This window comes from Anomaloglossus baeobatrachus, chromosome 10, assembly GCF_048569485.1.
Source record: "Anomaloglossus baeobatrachus isolate aAnoBae1 chromosome 10, aAnoBae1.hap1, whole genome shotgun sequence".
Classification (NCBI taxonomy): domain Eukaryota; kingdom Metazoa; phylum Chordata; class Amphibia; order Anura; family Aromobatidae; genus Anomaloglossus; species Anomaloglossus baeobatrachus.
Genome location: NC_134362.1, coordinates 74,595,085 through 74,618,968, shown reverse-complemented (window position 1 = coordinate 74,618,968; position 23,884 = coordinate 74,595,085). Strand labels below are relative to the sequence as shown.

The 23,884-nt window shown below is 48.5% G+C and overlaps 1 protein-coding gene across 1 annotated transcript; it reads right to left on the bottom strand.

The window, feature by feature from the left end:
- Positions 1–919: 919 nt before the first annotated feature.
- On the bottom strand, positions 920–23,502 carry LOC142255002 (protein spinster homolog 1-like). Its single transcript, XM_075326420.1, has 11 exons — positions 23,406–23,502; positions 22,427–22,578; positions 21,235–21,304; positions 20,139–20,281; positions 19,175–19,327; positions 18,863–19,052; positions 18,586–18,651; positions 16,971–17,069; positions 7,115–7,286; positions 3,853–3,925; positions 920–1,157 (listed from the first exon to the last, which is right to left on the bottom strand). Exons 1-10 carry the CDS (start codon positions 23,466–23,468, stop codon positions 3,873–3,875), a joined length of 1,161 nt encoding a protein of 386 aa, XP_075182535.1. The 5' UTR covers positions 23,469–23,502; the 3' UTR covers positions 920–1,157; positions 3,853–3,872.
- Between the last annotated feature and the right edge of the window lie 382 nt (positions 23,503–23,884).

The following is a 23,884-nucleotide window of genomic DNA, read 5'->3' as shown; positions in this document are numbered from 1 at the left end:
ACTGGTCAGTTGTTGTTTTTTTAAGCTGAAGTTTTTATTCTTATGACTTTGGGGTTTATGTGACTTTTTTATTGGTCTTTATATAAAAAAATAGGCAAAGCGATAAACCCCCCACCCCCAGCACGTCTCTCTTTTTTATGGTGTTCACTACTTGGGATAACCATCGGCACCCCGACTGCAATGTAGGGGCAGTAATGGAGGTATAGAGGCAGCCTCTTCCCTCTGTCCACCATCTAGATGGGACTGTCGCTATTGACCATAGCATCTAAAGGGTTAAACTGTTGGGCTTGGTGCTGGCAATTGCAGCTGATATTCACTCCTTGATTTAATGGGTTGACCACCACTTGCTTCTATTAAGAGCTGTGAAGATCCATACAGAGGATCAGGTACAAAGCTGTCATTATACTATTAACTTAATTCAAGATGTCAAATGTAAGAATTCTCATCAGAAGCCAGAATAATATTTCATTATTTCTTTATAATATTTTTTTTTATCAGTATGTCTTTATAGTGTGGGAGGAAACCGGAGTACCCGGAGGAAACCCACGCAAACACGGGGAGAACATACAGACTCCATGCACCATGTTGCCCAATAGTCGTCAGTGTGGCCCTGATCATGATAGCGCCTCATGACGTAGATGTAACTTAATATAGAAGTCACTTGATCCGTGAACATGTTTCACCACGGAAAGTCAAATAATTGGTGAGAACAGAAACCGAGCCCGGAATCTGTCTCTTGATGCAGCGGGAAACTCACTTATTCTGTGAGTATTTCTGACTGCGGAAAGTCCAGTAAATGTCAAATCCATTGGTTGAGAACAGAGACCGAGCCCGGAATCTGTCTCTTGATGCAGCAGAAAACTCACTTTGTTCAGTGAATACATCTGACTGCGGAAAGTCCAGTAAATGTCGAATCCAGTGGTTGAGAACAGAAACCGAGCCCGGAATCTGTCTCTTGATGCAGCAGGAAACTCACTTTGCTCAGTGAATACATCTGACTGCAGAAAGTCCAGTAAAAGTCATATCCATAAGTAAGAACAGAGACCGAGCCCGGAATCTGTCTTTTTTTCTGATGTGTTGTTGGAATAGTGATCACATCCGGCTGGATTAAATATTCATTGATGGAACACGATCAAACCTTTCTTTGGAATAGTGATCTGCAGAAAAATAAATATGAATGATTATGACTGAAGTTGGAACAACTGAATATCATATATAAGTGGCACACAATGTACTACTGGCTACTGATTTATAATCTTGTGGATTTCTAGTCTCAGAATGCATCATATTGGCTGGCAATAATCATTTCATGGATATCTAAGAAGTACAGATCAACCAGCCTCTGAGAATAATATCAGAGAACCAATATTCGCACTGAAAGCTCCATGAAAATAGATATGGATAATCAAATCAGTGTCATCCAATCCTATTTAGAAAGCATCAGTCACAGCAGGGATAGCAAAGAGAACAAAATTGAAGACCTCTAAAACTCAAGTATCGCCAATTAAAAAAAACATCAAAAACCTAAGAGCGAACCTAAAGTCTTTAGGTAAAAAAATCGCCCATCTAGAAGATCAGAATCTGCAAAATAACTTAAAAATGAGGGGAATTCCAGGAGGTATCCAAAATGATAGACTGCAAGCAAATCTAAAATATCTCATAAAAAGTGCAATTCCTCAACTGAGAGATTTGGAGCTTACTATAAGCTACTGAGGTCAAGATTTATACGTAATGAACTATTCTTAATGTGTTATATTGTGTTTGCATTTCTTCCTTACTAAGGACTTACAAATAACTTAAAGAGAAATATGATTTTGCCAGGTCCATACCAAGACATAAGAGTCTTCATGGACTTATCTAAAGAAACTATATCCATAAGGAAATTTTATGGGGAAATCACTACAATTCTCCAACCAAAGGGGATAAATTACTCATGGGGATTCCCCGCTAAACCTTTCCTTTCCTATCAAAGTAAAACAATCCCAATACTAGCTTCATATGATGGAAAGAAGATACTCCAGGACTTAAATTACGAGATCCCGTAGAACGCTCCCAACAAGGCCTAAATAAATCTCATATTTTCCATATATTACAACTAATGATGACCCTTTTTGGGCTTTACATCCCTTCTTGGATCTTACAATTTTAGGAATTTGCTCAGAAAACACCAATATTTATTCTTTATCTCCTCTACAAGAAGTGAATTGAAGGAGATACCATGAACTTTTGCTTTCTTGGAAGAAAACCAATTTTCCAGTCTAGTTGCTTCCTCCAGTAGGACTTCAAGGCATCTTTTATTTGGTTTAAAATATTTGTACACGTTTTATCTGTTCTGTATTTTTAATGCCTTTTTCTATTTTCATATCAAAAATATCAGATGAAAACATTCAATTTCACATTTCGATTTGTAAGAGTAATAATAATGTTTTTACATTAGTTAATGTTTTTGCACCCAAAAAAGGAACAAATCACCTTTCTTAACAAATTTGTTGATAAAAATAATGAAGTTCAGAAGGGAGAGTTGTTACTTTTTGGTGACTTTAACATTGCTCCAAACGGATACTTAGGCGGGCTTTGCACGTTGCGACATCGCAAGCCGATGCTGCGATGTCGCACGCGATAGTCCTCGCCCCCGTCGCAGCAGCGATATCTTGTGATTCCTGGCATAGCGAACATTATCGCTACGCCAGCTTTACATGCACTCACCCATCCTGCGACGTCGCTGTGGTCGGCGTCCCGCCTCCTTCCTAAGGGGGCGGGTCGTACAACGTCACAGCGACGTCACGCGGCAGGCGGCCAATCAAAGTGGAGGGGCGTAGATGAGCAGGATGTAAACATCCCGCCCACCTTCTTCCTTTCGTATAGCCGGCGGCGGCAGGTAAGGTGATGTTCCTTGCTCCTGCGGCTTCACACACAGCGATGTGTGCTGCCGCAGGAACGAGGAACTACATCGTACCTGTCGCGGCAGCGTAATTATGAAAAAGTCGATGCCTACACCGATGATACGATAACGACGCTTTTGCGCTCGTTAATCGTATCATCTAGGATTTACACACTACGATGTCGAAAATGACGCCAGATGTGCGTCACTTTCGATTTGACCCCACCGACATCACACGTGCGATGTTGCAACGTGCAAAGCCGCCCTTAGACTCAAATTCTCAGACAGGAAACTAATTCCAAAGATTAACTAATTAGATTCTCTAGAATCCGACCATCATCTCTAGAATCCAACCATCATCTCTAGAATCCAACCATCATCTCCAGAGACTGACCATTTCTCACATTTGAAAATGCAAAAACCCGACTGTCGCTCTTATTCATTCATTCTCGTCTGGACCACTGCAACTCTTTACTGATCGGTCTCCTTGTAACCAAACTTCCTTCTCTCCAATTCATGCTGAATGCGGGAGCCAGGGACATATGTTTGTCCAGCCGCTTCACCGATGCCTCCACCTTGTGCCAGTCATTACACTGGCTGCCCATCAGCTACAGAATACAATACAAACTTATATCTCACCCATATATCTCTCCACGGTTCTGCACCACCCTATATCTCATCCCTCAACCCACCCGCCCCCTCCATTCCACAAATAATCTTAGACTAACATCCTCCATAATACGAACATCACAATTCCGTCTCCAAGACTTTTCTTGTGCTGCGTCCGTTTTCTGAAATGCACTACCCCAAACAATGCAATTAATATCCAGCCCCCATGTTTTCAGGCTTGCGTTAAAATACCAAATACCTCTGCAAGGGAGTTCACACACTACTCCGACATAAAACTCTGTCTAGAATTGATGTAAATATGGATGAAAAGACATGGTGTGAACATTCCCATCTTATCTTACCTTTAAATTTTCCATCAGGTTCAACCGTAAAAAATGTATGGAGATGTAACTATCACCTCCTCGAGGACACAATCTATAAAGACAAAATAGAAACAACATAAAAAGAATTATATAGAAAAATTAAACAGAAGGATTATCTATATATATACACTAAAGTATTCAACCTCACATATCCTATTACTACGTGATACACACACTATAAAATTATGCTAAGGTGATACTTTACTCCAATGAAACTCCAACAAGTTTTTCCTTCTCAATCTCCTCTATACTGGAGAGGCCGTGGTAAACCGGGAGAAATTTTACACATATTTTGGAGTTATCCAGTATTAATGGAATTATGGAAAGAAACTTTGAACTTTCTCCTATGAATTTCTAAACCAAATGTTACACTTACTCCACAATTAATATTATTCTCATGAGGTCTAGAAGAAGTCCCAAAATAAGCATAAATCCCTAACTAAAACATAACATTTAATGATACTCTTAAAAGGTACACAACCACAATTCAATTTGATAAAACAAACCGGTGCACAGTAGAGAGAGGGAAACTCAATCTCTACAATATCCACTCCCTCCTGTGCCCTACCTAGCCATGGAGGTTGGCACCCTATAGATACAATATGGCTCCCCCACTCACCGACGGCTGTCCCTGCTATTGCCCTGTAAACCCCCACAACCAAAGATAAAGTGCAGTGTGCATAACATAAAGTGATAATGTGCAATAATTGGGTTCACAAAAGCCTCCTAAAGATTTAGGAGGTCACCAGTGTTCTCAATGAGAACCTCTACAAATGCAGGGACAAAATAGATCCACTTAGCTTAAATCCGCCTCATGCCTCTTATGCCTCAATGCGTTTCCCCAAACTTGGTTCATCAAGAGGCTGATAGTAAGTTAATGTGGCTACGATGGGGGGTGCGCAGCATGGAGGATGGAGCATGATGGGGGGTGTGCAGCATGGAGGATGGAGCACGATGGGGGGTGTGCAGGATGGGGGATGGAGCACGATGGGGGGTGCGCAGCACGGGGGATGGAGCACAATGGGGGGTGCGCAGCACGGGGGATGGAGCACGATGGGGGGTGTGCAGCATGGGGGATGGAGCACGATGTGGGGTGCGCAGCATGGGGGATGGAGCACGATGGGGGGTGCGCAGCATGTCAGATGGAGCACGATGGGGGATGCGCAGCATGGGGGATGGCGCACAATGGGGGGTGCGCAGGATGGGAGGTGCGCAGCATGGGGGATGGAGCACAATGGGTGCGCAGCATGGGGGATGGAGCACGATGGGGGGTGCGGAGCATGGGGGATGGAGCACAATGGGGGATGCGCAGCATGGGGTATGGAGCACGATGGGGGGTGCGCAGCATGGGGGATGGAGCACGATGGGGGCTGCGCAGCATGGGGGATGGAGCACGATGGGGATGCGCAGCATGGGGGAAGGAGCACGATGGGGGGTGCGCAGCATGGGAGATGGAGCACGATCGGGGTGCATACCTCCCCCCAAAACACACACACACACCGCCACACATGCACCGCACAACACACCACACACACACAGACAACACCGCACACACACAACACCCAACACACAAACACCGCGGCATACACAAATATACGCACATACCGCGCAACACACACACATTGCACAAAACATACCTCCCCCCAAAACACACACACGCACCCCACAGCCACACCCACACAAACCGCGCAACACACACAGCACCACACACACACAATGCTGCAGACACACAGCGCTCCACAAACAACGCAACACACAAACAACACCGCTCTCACCCCCCCCCACCCAGACAACACCCAGAACATTTACAGTGCCCTACACAAACACTTGGCAACTACACACAATAACATCTATATATATATATACCAAAAATCATACATTAACTACACAATACGTAAATTCTAGAATACCCGATGCGTTCGAATCGGGCCACCTTCTAGTGTTATTATAATGAGTTAACAGCAGCTTTGTTGTTTAGAGGTTATCCGGCTTATTTTGCCTTTTTCTTGTTATTACACAATTGGGCTACATGGGGGCCCTGCTGGGCAGGTACAGTGTGTGGCGTCCCCGCCCCCTTTCCCTGCACCCTCCCACACATCCCATAGTGCAGGGGTCTTGCTGCCTGTACGCTACATTCTGCTGGCAGCGCGCAGGCTAATGGCTCCCTTGCTGAACGCTGGCTATGCTGGGGCAGTAAGCGCTGTATATCAGATGACCGATTCTCGGGTGCTTGCAGAGCCTCTGTATACAGCGATGATCAGTCGCCGGCCAAGCAGAGGTAGCAGCTGATCCATGGAAAAGCTGCATAGAGAGTGCATCTCTGCACAGCGCCTGGGAATCTGTCCTCTGATATAAAGCGCTGACTGCATGGCCCCCTGCACAGGCAGCGATCAGCAAAGAGGCTGCGGGCGCAAGAGGCTCGTCACAGGGCACCGAGGGAACAAGGACAGGTGAGAAGAATTTGTGTTTGTTTTTTTGTGTGTGTGAAAAATGGCAGACTAGGACAGAACATTACTACAAGAGGAGCAGGAAAGGGGCAATTACTACTGGATGGGCAGAAGGCTGGGGCATATTACTATAAGATGGGCACATTACTATATTAGGGGCATATTACTATAAGATGGGTACATTACTATATTATGGGGACAGGGATGGGCACATTACTACATTATATGTGTGGTGGATGTGAGGTGATTGTGCTGTAACAGATGAGAGAAGCAGGATCACTGCTCTGTACTACCAATGATTGGAAATACAGAGCAGTGATATCTCATCTGTGACCGCACAATCCCCTCACATCCACCGCACATATAATATAGTAATGTACCCATCTTTTCTGGAGCGACGAGAGGTCAGTGCTGGGCAGAATACTGACAGACAATGAGTGTGCAGAGGGCGGGGCAGGACAGTGAGGCCGGGCAGTGCCAGCTTTGACTGTGAGGTTTGACATAGGAAGATGTCATGTTTGGTAGAGCTGCATGTAAACAAAGTGTGTGCAGAGAATAAAGGGATAATTCAAGAGGAACAAAACTCAAAAAACAAAAAAAATAATGTAGGGGTGATTTACAGCACAGATTAGCTTACAAAATATTTTGTAGTTTAAATCGGACAATTCCTTTAACCGCTTCTGTCTGTTAACTCAATAGGTTATGGAGATAGATATATTATAAAGATGCTGGGTGTTACATTTACTGATTATAAAGCTAATGCGAGTGGATAATGAACGTAATTCTGCACATACCTTTATCCTCCATATCTGCCTTCTCACGATCTTTTTCAATAAAGAAGGAAGATCGTAGAAAGAATCCTCCTCCGATGGTCACCACAAAGGCACAAGCCATGAGGGCGTACTGCAGACTGTGAAAACTCCAAAGAGCTGAGTCCGGATTTTGTCTTTTGGTGAGGTTGGATATCTGAAGATAAAAGGAAATAAATAGTTATGTATGGTTAATGTGGTGCCCTGGACAAGCCAGGACGTCACAGGTACTACAACAACACACCCCACACCCCGGCTAGGCACATCAAGGTCAGACAAAAATCCTTGTTGCCTCCCTCCAGGGGCTGATGTCCACACCAGGGGGTGGAGCCAGGCGGTTGGCCCCACCCACCGAGGAGTTCACAGTCCTGGAGGTGGGAAAAGGGAGGCAGTTGAGTGGAGAGTTGAGTTTGAGGAGTTGAGGAGTGAAGTGGTAGCGGAGCAGACTGACCGTGTCCGGGTGCGTGGCCCGGGCACATACAGCAAGGTTGGCAGACGGTGGTGACCGTCTGCAGGAGGGTCTGATTGAAGTGAACCGTAAGGACCGGGGACGGGCGGTGGCCTGCCGGTACCGGATCGGGGAGCGAAGAGAAGCCAGCACCATTCGGCAGGGCCCGACCAGGCTTGGAGTCGCCATAAAACCAGTCAAATCCGTTAGCGAAGGGAACCTCCAGGGTTTCACAGCAATCAAGACCCGATTGAAGGCAACCGCTCAAACCGTGAAGGGAAATACAGTCACCGCCAAGGCTACAGTTCCCAGGGCCAGGGCCTGCGGGCAAAAGGGGCTCCCTCAGCCTCTATCCATGCTGGGGAGCGGGTTACCGGTGGGAAGCCACCAGAACCGAGAACATAACACAGGTGCAGGGAAAGGCAGTCACTGCCAACCTACTGGGAGAAGAGCCACCGCAGCCGTCTTTGGGACCCGTCCATCCAGCCGTTTGTTTTACTGGAGACTTTGCATTCATCATTGACTGAGTGAGTACCACCGTGCCGTGCGGCACCGCGCTGCCCCCGCGACCCGGCACCTCAACAGGCCCCGTAACCCGTCTGCCATTCCTCCCTCACCGGGCCCCGGTACAACCACCCCCTACCCACGGAGGGGAAGAACAACATCTAAGCTGCTCCCTGTCATCGCTCCCGGGATCCCCGTCCAGAGCAGCGGTGGTGTCACAACCTCACCACAACCGTGGGTGGCGTCACGGACAATAAATCCCCAAAACCATTCCCCTTTTCACTCACGGGCGAGGAGCGCCGCTCGAGTCCCCGGGATCCGGCCCACCGCTCGAGCCACCGACCGAGCAGCAAGCGAAGCAGCAGCAGTGCCGGACCCGAGCGTGGCGAGCGCAGCATCCCTTTCCTGCCCGCGACATTAATGAAAGTGAAAAAAACATAATTGGCTGGACACGTTTACTGTGATAGCAGTCAATGGATACTAAGGAAATCTGGTGGTCATAAAAAGAGCAGGTGCCTCACTGCAGATGGCGGAGGAGCTTCTAACCTCCCAACTATGAACAGGACTGGTCCAAGTGTCCTCAGCCCCAGTACTACACATTGTCTGGAGGCAGGGCTCATGTGACATCCTCCTCTAGCACATACTGTATGACATGACTCCGGGACATCTTGTCTTTGGAGTTGTGGCGCTGTTCACACAAGGGATGAATAGGTTGCTTGTGCATAGCTTCCATACATAGTCTCTCTGGGTACTACATGTGTGTGGATACTGCTAGTGTGTCCTGAATTGTCTACTGTAATAAGATTTGCCAAATAAATGATCATTACACCATGAACATTCATTTGCAGGACACAACGTTCCTAGGAGCATTCGTTCATATTGCTAAATATCAAGACCCGATTGCAAAATAAATTAGCCAATTGCTTAAAGTGGTTGTCCAGGACTATTTTATGTTTTTTTGTTACTTTTTAGGCCCATAGTAAAAAAAAAAACCAAGTAACTGCCTGGCTGTTCTACCCGACGTCGGCTCTGAGGATTCACTGACCGCTCCTGCCGGAGATTGTGCTGCTCCACGTCAACAGAGTAGCTCCTTTTCTTCCGGGCGACTTTTGATGGGGCATGACTGCTGAGCTCATGCCAGTTGACGGACGGCTCCCCGCAGTTAGGTAGTGTGGAGCCGGCTGTCAATCAATATGAAATCAGCAGTCACACATTGTCGACAGAGCAGAGAGGAAGAGAAGATGCTGCTCTATTGACATGACATCAGCGGAAGCCACTGAATCATGGATAAGAGCACTCTGTGCCGGTCATTATAGGCAGGTAGCATCCAACTCTTAAAGTCTTATGCCTGCTTTACACGCTTCAATAAATCTTTCAATCCGTCGTCGGGGTCAAGTTGTAAGTGACGCACATCCTGCATCGTTCGTGACGTATTTGCATGTGACACCTATGTGCAATCAAGATTGAACGAAAATACGGTAATCGCATACACGTCGTTTATTCCTCATACATTGGACGTTTTGTTGTATGAACCTAGTCAATTGAAACGTGTGACATCCCTCGTACGATTTTGATGTATGAGGCTATGTGCGCAGGTGTGCGCTCTGCACCGCAGCTTAAAAAAGGTCTGCTTCAGAGCGCAGCTGAAAAGCTGCGTTCTGAAGCGCCTCACAATGTCTGTCATTCACTAATCTCTGTCAGTCCGTCACTATCTCTGTCCCTCTCTCTCTGTCCATCTCAGTCTATCCCTCTTACCCCCTCTCTCATACTCACCGATCTCCGATCCCCGGCCCGGCTCTGCACGGCATTCACACTGCTCCGGCGGCTTTTACTGTTTTGAAAAAGCCGGCCGCCCATTAAACAATCTCGTATTCCCTGCTTTCCCCGCCCACCGGCGCCTATGATTGGTTACAGTGAGACACGCCCCCACGCTGAGTGACAGGTGTCACACTGCACCCAATCACAGCAGCCGGTGGGCGTGTCTATACTGTGCAGTGAAATAAATAATTAAATAATTAAAAAAAAACGGCGTGCGGTCCCCCCCAATTTTAAAACCAGCCAGATAAAGCCATACGGCTGAAGGCTGGTATTCTCAGGATGGGGAGCTCCACGTTATGGGGAGCCCCCCAGCCTAACAATATCATCCAACAGCCGCCCAGAATTGCCGCATACATTAGATGCGACAGTTCTGGGACTGTACCCGTCTCTTCCCGATTTGCCCTGGTGCGTTGGCAAATCGGGGTAATAAGGAGTTATTGGCAGCCCATAGCTGCCAGTAAGTCCTAGATTAATCATGTCAGGCGTCTATGAGACACCTTCCATGATTAATCTGTAAATTACAGTAAATAAACACACCCGAAAAAATCCTTTATTAGAAATAAAAAACACAAACATATACCCTGGTTCACCACTTTAATCAGCCCCAAAAAGCCCTCCATGTCCGGCGTACTCCAGGATGCTCCAGGGTCGCATCCAGCGCTGCTGCATGGAGGTGACCGGAGCTGCAGAAGACACCGCCGCTCCTGTCACCTCCACACAGCTAATGAAGACAGCCGCGCGATCAGCTGAGCTGTCACTGAGGTTACCCACTGTCACTGGATCCAGCGGTGGATGCAGCGGTGGCCGCGGGTAACCTCAGTGACAGCTCAGTTGATCGCGCTACTCACCTCAGTTGCTGCGTGGAGGTGAGAGGAGCAGCGGTGAGTAGCGCGATCAGCTGAGCTGTCACTGAGGTTACCCGCGGCCACCGCTGCATCCACCGCTGGATCCAGTGACAGCGGGTAACCTTAGTGACAGCTCAGCTGATCGCGCGGCTGTCTTCATTAGCTGTGTGGAGGTGACAGGAGCGGCTGTGTCTGCTGCAGCTCCAGTCACCTCCATGCAGCAGTGCTGGAAGCGCCGCTGCATCATCCTGGAGTACGCTGGACATGGAGGGCTTTTTGGGGCTGATTAAAGTGGTTAACCAGGGTATATGTCTGTGTTTTTTATTTCTAATAAAGGATTTTTTCGGGCGTGTGTGTTTATTTACTGTAATTTACAGATTAATCATGGAGGGTGTCTCATAGATGCCTGACATGATTAATCTAGGACTTATTGGCAGCTATGGGCTGCCAATAACTCCTTATTACCCCGATTTGCCAACGCACCAGGGCAAATCGGGAAGAGCCGGGTAAAGTCCCAGAACTGTCGCATCTAATGTATGCGGCAATTCTGGGCGGCTGCTGACTGATATTGTTAGGCTGGGGGGCTCCCCATAACGTGGAGCTCCCCATCCTGAGAATACCAGCCTTCAGCCGTATGGCTTTATCTGGCTGGTTTTAAAATTGGGGGGGACCGCACGCCGTTTGTTTTAATTATTTAATTATTTATTTCACTGCACAGTATAGACACGCCCACCGGCTGCTGTGATTGGGTGCAGTGTGACACCTGTCACTCAGCGTGGGGGCGTGTCTCACTGTAACCAATCATAGGCGCCGGTGGGCGGGGAAAGCAGGGAATACGAGATTGTTTAATGGGCGGCCGGCTTTTTCAAAACAGTAAAAGCCGCCGGAGCAGTGTGAATGCCGTGCAGCGCCGCGCCGGGGATCGGTGAGTATATGAGAGAGGGCTGCTCAATTCACTTACTCAGGAGTTTAGCGGTCACCGGTGAGTCCTTCACAGGTGACCGCTAATCAGGACGCGACACAGACAGAGCCGCAGCATGACCGTGAAGTCGGGTGAGGTTCACCCGAGTTCATTCTGACAGTGCGGCTCTCTCTGTGTCTGCTGTCATCTGCCATTCAGCGCTGCTACATGGCTGTCTGTGGCTGCTGTCAGCGGCCATGCAGCAGAGCTGAATGGCAGATGACATAGTAAAAACGCATCCCTACACATTACACACGCTTGGCAAGTCAATAAATAAAAAAAAAAAAAAAAAAGGGTGCCCAATGCATACGTCACAGAACACATGATCTAAAGGATCGCACACAAAATTGATCAATTTAACATAGACTACTAACGCACGTGTGACAGCAAATGACCGACCTACGTGCAATCTCATTCAATCGCATATGCGACCTGGGCGTGTGACATCGCATACGAGATCGCACACCTAATTGTAAGGTGTAAAGCTGGCTTTAGTTAATTCTTAAGCCCATAGTAAAAAAAAAATAGTGCTTGATAACCCTTTTAAGTAAGGTATGATAAGGCCAAGTTTATTCAATATCAGCTACATCTGTATATACTGTTAAGGTGCTTTATGTAGACATGGAGGCCACCACAGCCGTACATAAAGTACTGTACCAATCAGACCTCATTGCATGGCTGCAGTCACATCCGCTATATATGTTCGAGTGGCGTCTGTCTTTTTCTTGATCCATACAAACATCGGTCTTAAAAACTCATCTGTGTCTCTGGTCTGTGAGACTCAGATTGTGTCGTATTCTCAGACTCAGCCATTAAAGATTAACCATCATCATAATAATATACATATAGATATTATATATATATATATATATATACCGTATTTTTCGGACCATAAGACGCACTTTTTTCCCCCCAAATGTTGGGGGAAAGTTGGGGGTGCGTCTTATGGTCTGACTATAGGGCTGCGGCTGGGAATGAGGGTGCTGCGGGTCATCGGGGGCACGAGCAGGCAACAGCAGCGCCTGCTCGTGACCACGTGGGCCCGCTCATTACATATGCACGCCCATCCTCCCGCCCATCTCTCAGCGCTGAAGCCGGCACTGACAGGTGGGCGGAAGGATGAGCGGGGACGCGCGCATAGTAAAGAGCCGGCATGATCACCCCTGGCAATTACAGCCTGGAGTGATCATGTGCGGCTGTATTCACTGCTCTCCGCGCGTCATTACCAGCGCGGGGTGCAGTGAATCAGTACACTCACCCGTCCCCGTGTGTGGAGCCGCCCCCCTGCTGCACGCGATGACTTCCTGTCTGTGCCGGTCAGCTGATCTGTGCTGAGCTGGTCAGCTGATCGGCACAGACAGGAAGACATCGCGATGTTGCAGGGGAACGGCTCCACACACACAGATCAGCGGCGCAGAGAGGAAGATGTGATCGGTGCTGCAGGGAGTGAGGAAAAGGTGAGTATAAACGTTTATTTTTTTCTCTGTGCTATAGGATACAGGCCATATACCAGGATGGTATATGAGCACGATGGGGGCATATAGCAGGATGGGGGCATATAGCAGGATGGGGGCATATAGCAGGATGGGGGTATGTGAACAGGCTGGATGGGGGGGGTATGTGAACAGGCTGGATGGGGGGGGTATGTGAACAGGCTGGATGGGGGGGTATGTGAACAGGCTGGATGGGGGGGGTATGTGAACAGGCTGGATGGGGGGGGTATGTGAACAGGCTGGCTGGGGGGGTATGTGAACAGGCTGGATGGGGGGGGTATGTGAACAGGCTGGATGGGGGGGGTATGTGAACAGGCTGGATGGGGGGGGTATGTGAACAGGCTGGATGGGGGGGGTATGTGAACAGGCTGGATGGGGGGGGTATGTGAACAGGCTGGATGGGGGGGGTATGTGAACAGGCTGGATGGGGGGGGTATGTGAACAGGCTGGATGGGGGGGGTATGTGAACAGGCTGGATGGGGGGGGTATGTGAACAGGCTGGATGGGGGGGGTATGTGAACAGGCTGGATGGGGGGGGTATGTGAACAGGCTGGATGGGGGGGGTATGTGAACAGGCTGGATGGGGGGGGTATGTGAACAGGCTGGATGGGGGGGCATGTGAACAGGCTGGATGGGGGGGCATGTGAACAGGCTGGATGGGGGGGCATGTGAACAGGCTGGATGGGGGGGGTATGTGAACAGGCTGGATGGGGGGGGTATGTGAACAGGCTGGATGGGGGGGGTATGTGAACAGGCTGGATGGGGGGGGTATGTGAACAGGCTGGATGGGGGGGGTATGTGAACAGGCTGGATGGGGGGGGTATGTGAACAGGCTGGATGGGGGGGGTATGTGAACAGGCTGGATGGGGGGGGTATGTGAACAGGCTGGATGGGGGGGGTATGTGAACAGGCTGGATGGGGGGGGTATGTGAACAGGCTGGATGGGGGGGGTATGTGAACAGGCTGGATGGGGGGGGTATGTGAACAGGCTGGATGGGGGGGGTATGTGAACAGGCTGGATGGGGGGGGTATGTGAACAGGCTGGATGGGGGGGGTATGTGAACAGGCTGGATGGGGGGGGTATGTGAACAGGCTGGATGGGGGGGTATGTGAACAGGCTGGATGGGGGGGGTATGTGAACAGGCTGGATGGGGGGGGTATGTGAACAGGCTGGATGGGGGGGGTATGTGAACAGGCTGGATGGGGGGGGTATGTGAACAGGCTGGATGGGGGGGGTATGTGAACAGGCTGGATGGGGGGGGTATGTGAACAGGCTGGATGGGGGGGGTATGTGAACAGGCTGGATGGGGGGGGTATGTGAACAGGCTGGATGGGGGGGGTATGTGAACAGGCTGGATGGGGGGGGTATGTGAACAGGCTGGATGGGGGGGGCATGTGAACAGGCTGGATGGGGGGGGGCATGTGAACAGGCTGGATGGGGGGGGGGCATGTGAACAGGCTGGATGGGGGGGGCATGTGAACAGGCTGGATGGGGGGGGGCATGTGAACAGGCTGGATGGGGGGGGGCATGTGAACAGGCTGGATGGGGGGGGGCATGTGAACAGGCTGGATGGGGGGGGGCATGTGAACAGGCTGGATGGGGGGGGGCATGTGAACAGGCTGGATGGGGGGGGCATGTGAACAGGCTGGATGGGGGGGGGCATGTGAACAGGCTGGATGGGGGGGGGGCATGTGAACAGGCTGGATGGGGGGGGGCATGTGAACAGGCTGGATGGGGGGGGGCATGTGAACAGGCTGGATGGGGGGGGGCATGTGAACAGGCTGGATGGGGGGGGGCATGTGAACAGGCTGGATGGGGGGGGGCATGTGAACAGGCTGGATGGGGGGGGGCATGTGAACAGGCTGGATGGGGGGGGGCATGTGAACAGGCTGGATGGGGGGGGGCATGTGAACAGGCTGGATGGGGGGGGGCATGTGAACAGGCTGGATGGGGGGGGGCATGTGAACAGGCTGGATGGGGGGGGGCATGTGAACAGGCTGGATGGGGGGGGGCATGTGAACAGGCTGGATGGGGGGGGGCATGTGAACAGGCTGGATGGGGGGGGGCATGTGAACAGGCTGGATGGGGGGGGGCATGTGAACAGGCTGGATGGGGGGGGCATGTGAACAGGCTGGATGGGGGGGGCATGTGAACAGGCTGGAATGGGGGGGGCATGTGAACAGGCTGGATGGGGGGGGCATGTGAACAGGCTGGATGGGGGGGGCATGTGAACAGGCTGGAATGGGGGGGGCATGTGAACAGGCTGGAATGGGGGGGGCATGTGAACAGGCTGGATGGGGGTTTATAGCAGGATCATATACAAGGCAGGAGGATCATTACCAGGATGGGGTACCTTAGTAGAGAATTTGGGGACATTACCCCCATAACAGTGTCAGCAGCAGATCCTCGCCCCATAACAGTGTGTCATGACCACATTTTTTGCTTAAAGTTTTATTTTCCCATTTTCCTCCTCTAAAACCAGGGTGCGTCTTATAGTCCGGTGCGTCTTATAGTCTTATAGTCCGAAAAATACGGTATATATATATATATATATATATGTATATATGAACAACAGCAGAGCAGAGTCCAGCAATAACGTGAGCAATCCAGGATGCTGTTAAAAAATTTCTTTCATTTTATTCATACATCCATTAAAAGGCAATGGTCCAAGCGGTTCAAACAGCATTAACGCAGGAAAGTAGTGCAAGATGGGACTACGCGGTTCAGAGATTCTGGACCGTGAAGAAGGCGGGTTTTACCGCTGAAACGCATAGTCCCATCTGCACTACTTTCCTGCGTTAGTGCTGTTTTGAACTGCTTGGACCATTGCCTTTTAAAGGATTTATATGAATAAAATGAAAGACATTTTTTAACAGCATCCTAGATTGCTCACGTTATTGCTGGACTCTGCTCTGCCGTTGTTCACATTTGTATGGATGGACTCCTACATCCTGATCCGGGCATAACGGAGTTAACCAGGGTAGCTGAGTTCCAGGTGGTTCACAGAAGTGAGCTGGTCTACACTGTTTATATATATATATATATATAATGTCAATCTATATACACAGAATAGAACACGCACACACGAGTTCTCCTCCATACAGTACATTTCTAAAATTCTTAGTTCACACATAAAATGTTTATTTGGTGAAACCATATTTTGACATTCCTAAGATAGAAGATGGCCCTTGCTGCCTATTAGATTCTATGTAGATGGGAGGAATTCTTCCTCTTCTAGCTCATCCCCCTCTGCATAGAATGTTATAAGCACCAACTGTCATCTCCTGTTTCAGTAATGTTAGAATCTCTCTTCACTGAATACAGATTTTACTGTGGAATTGAGAATTTTGAGAATAAATGATCAGTTCGGGAAGAGGAAAAAGTAAATTTATCTGAAAATATATATTCCAATACTTCATATTTTCATGTGTACTATTGATTTCTGAAATAAAAATAAAAACTGCCATCACTTTATAATGTCTATAGGAATCTGGTAAAAATAGATGGAGGAAGGAAGACATACTTTGGACTTCAGTTTTCCGTCTGTGTTTCATCCATTTTCTACTGATCTATTATTTAGAGTCTATGAATGAATAAATAAACACTCACATATACTTTATCTTCTTAATTTTTTTAAAAAACGGGTGTGAAAAAATGGATGCAACATGGATGACACGAGAGAAAAATGGTCCGTTTTGCAAGGATGTAAGAAAGGAACAAATGTGTGAATGTAGCCATAAAGTGATATGAATATATGTAACAACTACTTACCTCCCCGATGATAAGGGGGCTTATGGCTTCCCCCAGCAGGTTGGATATCACCATGGACATGGCCTGTGCTGTTGTTCGTCTTGCGGGAGACACCACATACTGAAAGAAGAGAATATTCTGGGTGAGTAAAAGGAAGACACTGAACCCAACGAGACAAGAGAACGCGGACAAAGTGAACATACATAACACGGAAATACAGTGCAGTCATCCTGGACTGAGAAAGGGGCCCGAAACGCGTTGTGTACTGAGACTTTAATAAAGACGTTTTTAATCACCTGGCATCAGGTCTATTTTGGATTTTAGTTGGGAACAAACACTTGAATGTGTGGCGCCCTGGACAAGCCAGGGGCCACAGATAACAACACCAGCACACCCCACACTCCCGGTCAGGCACACCTAAGTCAGACAAAAACCCTTGTTGCCTTCCTCCAGGGGCTGATGTCCACACCAGGGGGTGGGCCAGGCGGTTGGTCCCGCCCACCGAGGAGTTCACAGTCCTGGAGGCAGGAAAAGCAGGCAGATCAGTTGAGGAGTGAGAAGAGGAGAGTGGTAAAAGAGCAGCCTGAAGTTGGTCCGGGTGTGTGGCCTGGACGGATCAGCAAGGTTGGCAGACGGTGGTGACCGTCTGCAGGAGTGGCCTATCGGAGTTTACCGTAAGGACCGTGGACGGGCGGTGGCCTGGCGGTACCGGACCGGTACACAAAGAGAAGTCAGCACCATCTGGCAGGGGCTTGCGGACCCCGGCAAGGCTAGGAGTCGCCGTGAATTTGCCAAATCCGTTAGCGAAGGGAACCTCCTAGGTTTCCCAGCAGCCAAGTCCCGACAGAAGGCAACCGTCCAACCGAGAGAGGGAAACACAGTCACCGCCAAGACTAAAGTTCCCAGGGCCAGAGCCTGCGGGCAAAAGGGGCTCCTTCAGCACCTATCCAAGCTGGGGAGCGGGTTACCGGTGGGAACCCATTGGAACCGTTTACAGTACACAGGTGCAGGGAAAGGCAGTCACCATCAACCTGCCGGGAGAAACAACACCACAGCCGTCTGTGGGACCCGTCCATCCAGCCGTGTGTTTTACCGAGAACTGTGTCCTCATCATTGGCTGAGTGAGTACCACCGTGCCGTGCGGCACAGCGCTGCCCCCGCGACCCTGCACCTCGCCAGGCCCCGTAACCCGCCTGCCATCCATCCCTACCCCCATCACCAGGCCCCGGGACAACCAACCCCCTACCCACGGAGGGGAGAACTAACATCTAGGCTGCTCCCTGTCATCGCTCCCGGGATCCCCCGTCCAGAGCAGGTGGTGTCACCAATATCACCACAACCGTGGGTGGTGTCACAGACAATAACCAAATCCCCACAATCCAATCCCCACCCTTTTCACTGACGGGCGAGGAGCGCCGCTCGAGTCCCCGGGATCCGGCCCACCGCTCGAGCCACCACCGAGCAGCCGCAGCAGCCGCGGCCGGACCCGAGCAGTGGGAGAGCGCAGCATCCCCTCCTCCGCCCGCGACAGATGCAGTCAGGATTATGGGGCATTAGATGGATGAAACAGAACATACAGACTGACTACATAAATGTAATTTTAGCTATGATAAGTTTAGCGGTTTTCTCCACTCACCAGACGAACATCAGCCGAAATGGAAAAGTTCATCATAAGTAATATATCTCCGATGAATATCAAGACCTGCAGAGAGTAAAGAACAATATAATATACACTTTAGTTTCTTGCACACTTTTCTATCCTTTATATATTTTGCCCTTTTAATCCATTCATCCCCCCATTTTCCATTCATTTATAGACCGCCCCCGCTATGGTCTATGATATCTACAGCTCAATACATCGCTCCTATATCCCAGACCCAGTAAGGGGATCAAAGCAATCATCAGGTACTTACATAAGTGGCCACAAGACTAATATTTGTCAAATAAGCAGCCACAAACAGGAAAATGACCGAGCCCAGCATGCCAAACCCGCAAACTAACGGGTCGGCCCGAGGGTTGTATTTCTTGACTCTTTTGGCTATCTCCACCCCTGCTACAACTCCAATGATGCCAGCGACGACTGTAACAATGCCGAAAATCGTACTGCAAAGAAGTAAAGAGATGAGTAAAATAGAACGAAGAATGAAATATAAAAATAACATTGGTGTAGGGGAAAATTAAATTCCCTCCAGTAATCGTCAAGTTAAAGTCTATGAAACTTGTACCTGTCATTGTAGTTGCAGACGTCGGTCTGACACGGCGCGTTCTCTTGTAAGATATTCCGGGCCCGCAGCAGGAACTCAGGAGCCCAGAAGCCGATGGCACCGACTGAAAAATTTACAGTTGTTGTCCCAAGTGTGCAAAACATAAAACTTCGGCTGCAGAAAATGAAAAAGAAAAAAACATGTCAATAACGCAGGAGTCACGGGGTAGATCCCTGACATCAATCAATGCACATGACCAGCTGAGGGAGTATTCTCCGGTCGTGATGTCTGTGTTACCAAACCCCTTATACTATAAATAAACACACGGACTGCATGCGACTTGGTTCAAATGGCCACAGCAGCCTTTTATTGCCTATTGTTCACAAACTAAGCACCTTAGGGACGCCGTCCAACGGGCGACCCAAAACAACACACATATAACAATAGACAATGCCAATTACATGACCCTCCCGGGGGCAGGCCCAGTCCATAACTACTACTCCCCCTGCCCCTGGCCGCAACACACCGACCCAGAGACGAGGTGCCAATCACCCACGGATTGACACCCCCCCACTTTGGCAGAACCCCGTGCCTGCCACATCCCGGAACCGAGAGCCACCATACCGAGACAATGACTCCCGGTCCAGTTACCAGTCACTTCCAACCTCTGGACCAGACCTACCCCCCCCGCCGCTGTGACAAATAGCATCCCAACTACCCAAACCACGTCCCCCAGATGACAACACAAAAAGGGAGGGTGGGCGGGGATCTCTTGGCGTCCGGAAGAAGAAGAGGAGGTAACCCCCTCCTCTCCCAGACTAACCCTTTCCCTACTCCTCCTCTTCCTCCCAAGCTAAACCACCCCTTAATGCCATATTAGGCCTGCCAAGCAAACTGTCCCTATTAACCCCATCACTCCCTAACTCCCCCTTGGTCATGTCGCCCCTCCTCCCCAGGGGATCCATGGCTGTCTCAACACACTTACTTCTTTGATATTTGTTTCACATCTGAAATCCATCTTCTGAGGCTGAAGGATTTGCTGCTATTTCCCTCTGCAGCTCCTCTGGGAGGTTCCTTTACTAAGAAGATCATTAGCAGGACTCCTAAAATGCCCAGAGCAGAGGAAATCTGTGTAGACAAAGAGAGACATCAGACATTACATACACAGCGGTGTCATCACAAAAAGGATGTGACCACAGCCCGGTTTAATAAACTGTTGTAGAAGTGGATACATTAATGAGAATCCACCAGCAGGTCTTTCCCTGCACATCTGAGAGAAGCATAATGTGGGGACAGAGACCACGATTCCAGTGATTTGTCACTTACTGGTCTGTTTGCTGTACTTTTGATAAAATTGCTGTTTTCTCTGCTGCAGGTTTAGCAGATCTCTGAATGTTGAGCTCGGTATAACCCCACCTACATCAGTGATTGGCAGCTTTCTTTGTGTACACTGTAATTAGCCAGAAAGCTGCCAATCAGTGATGGGGACAGCACAGGAGGACTACATGGCATAAGACGACTAATCCTCTCCTTATAATCTCCTGCTGGTAAAAACAACTACAATGAGCAGTAAGTGACACATCACTGGAATCAGGTCCTCTGACCCTACAGATTAAATAAGCAAACCCCTGATGGCAGATTCCCTTTAAAAGGAACCTGCCCGGTGCAGTATGCACCCAGAACAACGAGCAACTCTGGGTGCATATTAGTGATTCCTTCCTAGCAGTCCCTGTATAACTAGTATGTGCAGCGAAGCTACGCATTCATTAGCATGTTAGTATGCCCACAGGGGCGTGCTACCATGCTATGTGGGCTGACTAGCCAAGGGAAGTAACATCCTTGGGACTAGTCCCTAGCCTCATTAACATATAAGAAACTATCTTTAGAAATACTTTTTCTAAAGCTCTCTTTATCTATGCTAGTGTATACAGGGACTATTAGGCAGGAATCACTAATATGCACCCAGAGCTGCCCATGGTTCTGGGTGCATATTACACCTCACAGGTTCACTTTAATACCCTATAGGAATTATAATTAAGATTCACAAATTTTTCACAAGATCCCTCAGACCTATTACTTACCCGTAAGGCCCAATGCCAGTTACCACCGAGTGCATTTGTCACTGTAGATCCAATGACGTAACCAAGGCCACTGTAATAGGGAAAAATAAAGTTGTCATCATTTGTGCACACATATAAACGTGTTTTTTAGATAAACATACAAATATGTGAGTTTCTTTCTCTGGCTGCTCCTTCAACTCTGCCCCCTCCATAGACTTCTATGAGCAGCAAATGTTCCCTGATCCCCCATAGAGATACAAACTTGTTTTGTCATTGAAGATAGATCTTATCAGTAAATTAAGGAGGAAAAATAAGCATATTCCCTGATGCATCTGCAGAGCACAATCCCACCCGAAAATAAGTCCATAGCAAATCCACCTTGTCTGAATTACTCTAAAGGTACCGTCACACTAAACAACTTACCAGCGATCCCAACAATGATACAACCTGATAGGGATCGCTAGTAAGTTGCTAGGAGGTCGCTGGTGAGAGGTCACACAGTCAGACGCTCCAGCGATCCCACCAGCAACCTGACCTGGCAGGGATCGCTGGAGCGCCGCTACACGGGTTGCTGGTGAGCTGTCACCAGCAACCAGTGACCAGCCCCCAGCGACGCACTGAAGCGATGCTGCGCTTGGTAACTAAGGTAAATATCAGGTAACCAACGCGATATTTACCTTGGTTACCAGCGCACGCAGCTAAACGTGCAGAGAGCAGGGAGCCGCGCACACTGCTTAGCGCTGGCTCCCTGCTCTCCTAGCTACAGTACACATCGGGTTAATTACCCAATGTGTACTCTGCTACACGTGCCAGGAGCAGGAGCCGGCACTGACAGTGAGAGCGGCGGAGGCTGGTAACGAAGGTAAATATCGGGTAACCAAGGACAGGGCTTCTTGGTTACCCGATGTTTACTGTGGTTACCAGTGTCCGCAGAAGCCGGCTCCTGCTGCCTGCACATTCAGTTGTTGCTGTCACACACAGCGATCTGTGCTTCACAGCGGGACAGCAACAACTAAAAAATGGCCCAGGACATTCAGCAACAACCAACGACCTCACAGCAGGGGCCGGGTTGTTGCTGGTGTCACACACAGCAACATCGCTGCTACATCACAAAAGTTGTCCATCAGCAGCGATGTTGCTTAGTGTGACGGGGCCTTAAGACAGTTCAGCTATGATTCCTATCTTAAAACAATATAAATAGGTCTACACTCACCTGCCAAAAGGTGCTGCCAAGTTATAGATGTACAGCATGTGGCTGCGCTGGTCTCCCACAAAGAGGTCGGCAATGATTGAGGGGGCAATTGTTGGGAAGCTTGCCCCTGCAGCTCCTAACAGTGCTTTAAGCACTAGAAATTGTGTAAAATTCTGTGAAAATACAAAAAAACTCAGTGATTATTTAAGAAAGTTTTTTTAGATTCCTGAAGAAATATCATAAAAGAAAGATTTCCAACTTCCCCAAATTTTGGACCCACTCCGGCTTTTGGTTTTCAAATACCAATGAAAAATACAGATCTAAAGTGTGAGGCTTTAGGGCTCATGTAGATAAACATGGATCACAGACCGTAATGCACGGACAGTCCGCGGGCCAGCTGACCCCAGCGTGATAGCGACACTCAGACCTGCGGCCTAATGATGATCGGACCGCGATCCACAGATGTCTGCATGAGGCTTAAAGCTGATTTCCTAGTTTGTATTGTGAGTGAGCCGTGTGTCCACTCTTGTAAGCGCCATAATAACGGCCATATTATTTGGCGCTATAAAAGCTTGATCAGATTTACCATTTGTATTATTTTAGTTAAGGTGTTTTTGTCTCAGTTAATTTTTTGGGCCAAATTCTTCAAAATTGTGCACACAGTTCATGAATTTTTTAGCAAATCAGTTATTATTACTGTCGTTAACTTTTTTTTTGCGACTTTTTTAGCACAAAAATACTCTAAAATGACACAACATTTAATAAAAATTCAGCCATACATATTATCCCTCTGGAGAGGGAGACTGAGATACATTTGACAAAAAAATTGTTAGCTTTTTAAAAAAACATCTGGAAACCCCCACACAGCTTCGCACATATCTATGAGGCTGCCATGCTTGGTTCTGGAGACACACAGTCCATGATAGGACCGCGATCCACAGACGTCGGCATGAGCCTTAAGGCTTTAAGATTCTACCAATTGAGTTTATATTCAGTTTACCTCATCGGGAGTGAAGGATCCATAAAACTCTGTGACGGACCAGATGGCCATCCCTACACACATGATACATGTCCTGTTGCAGCGGTCACCCAGATATCCATAGAGCAGAGCACTCAGCACGTAGCAGCTCATGAATGCTAAAAAAGGAAGAAAAAAAACAAGAGGTTGCAGTCAATAGAAATTATGTTTACTCTTTTTATATTTGAGGATTATTTAAACCTTTGCACTTAAAAACTTCTCCTGTCCTCATCACTTTTTGCATTATTGGTAACTATAAAGACTTGCAGGTGGCCATTGTGTGAACTCTACCAAAAAGGAACCTTATGATGTCAGGAGATTCCAGTCTGGAGTAATTGTCGACCTCACAAGTGACCTATAGGATAGGATTGTATATTGATATTTTACCTATGTTGATCAATCCGATTCCACTGTCATCAGTCTTGAAGGAGGCCTGCAGATTAGGAAGAATCGCTGGCAGA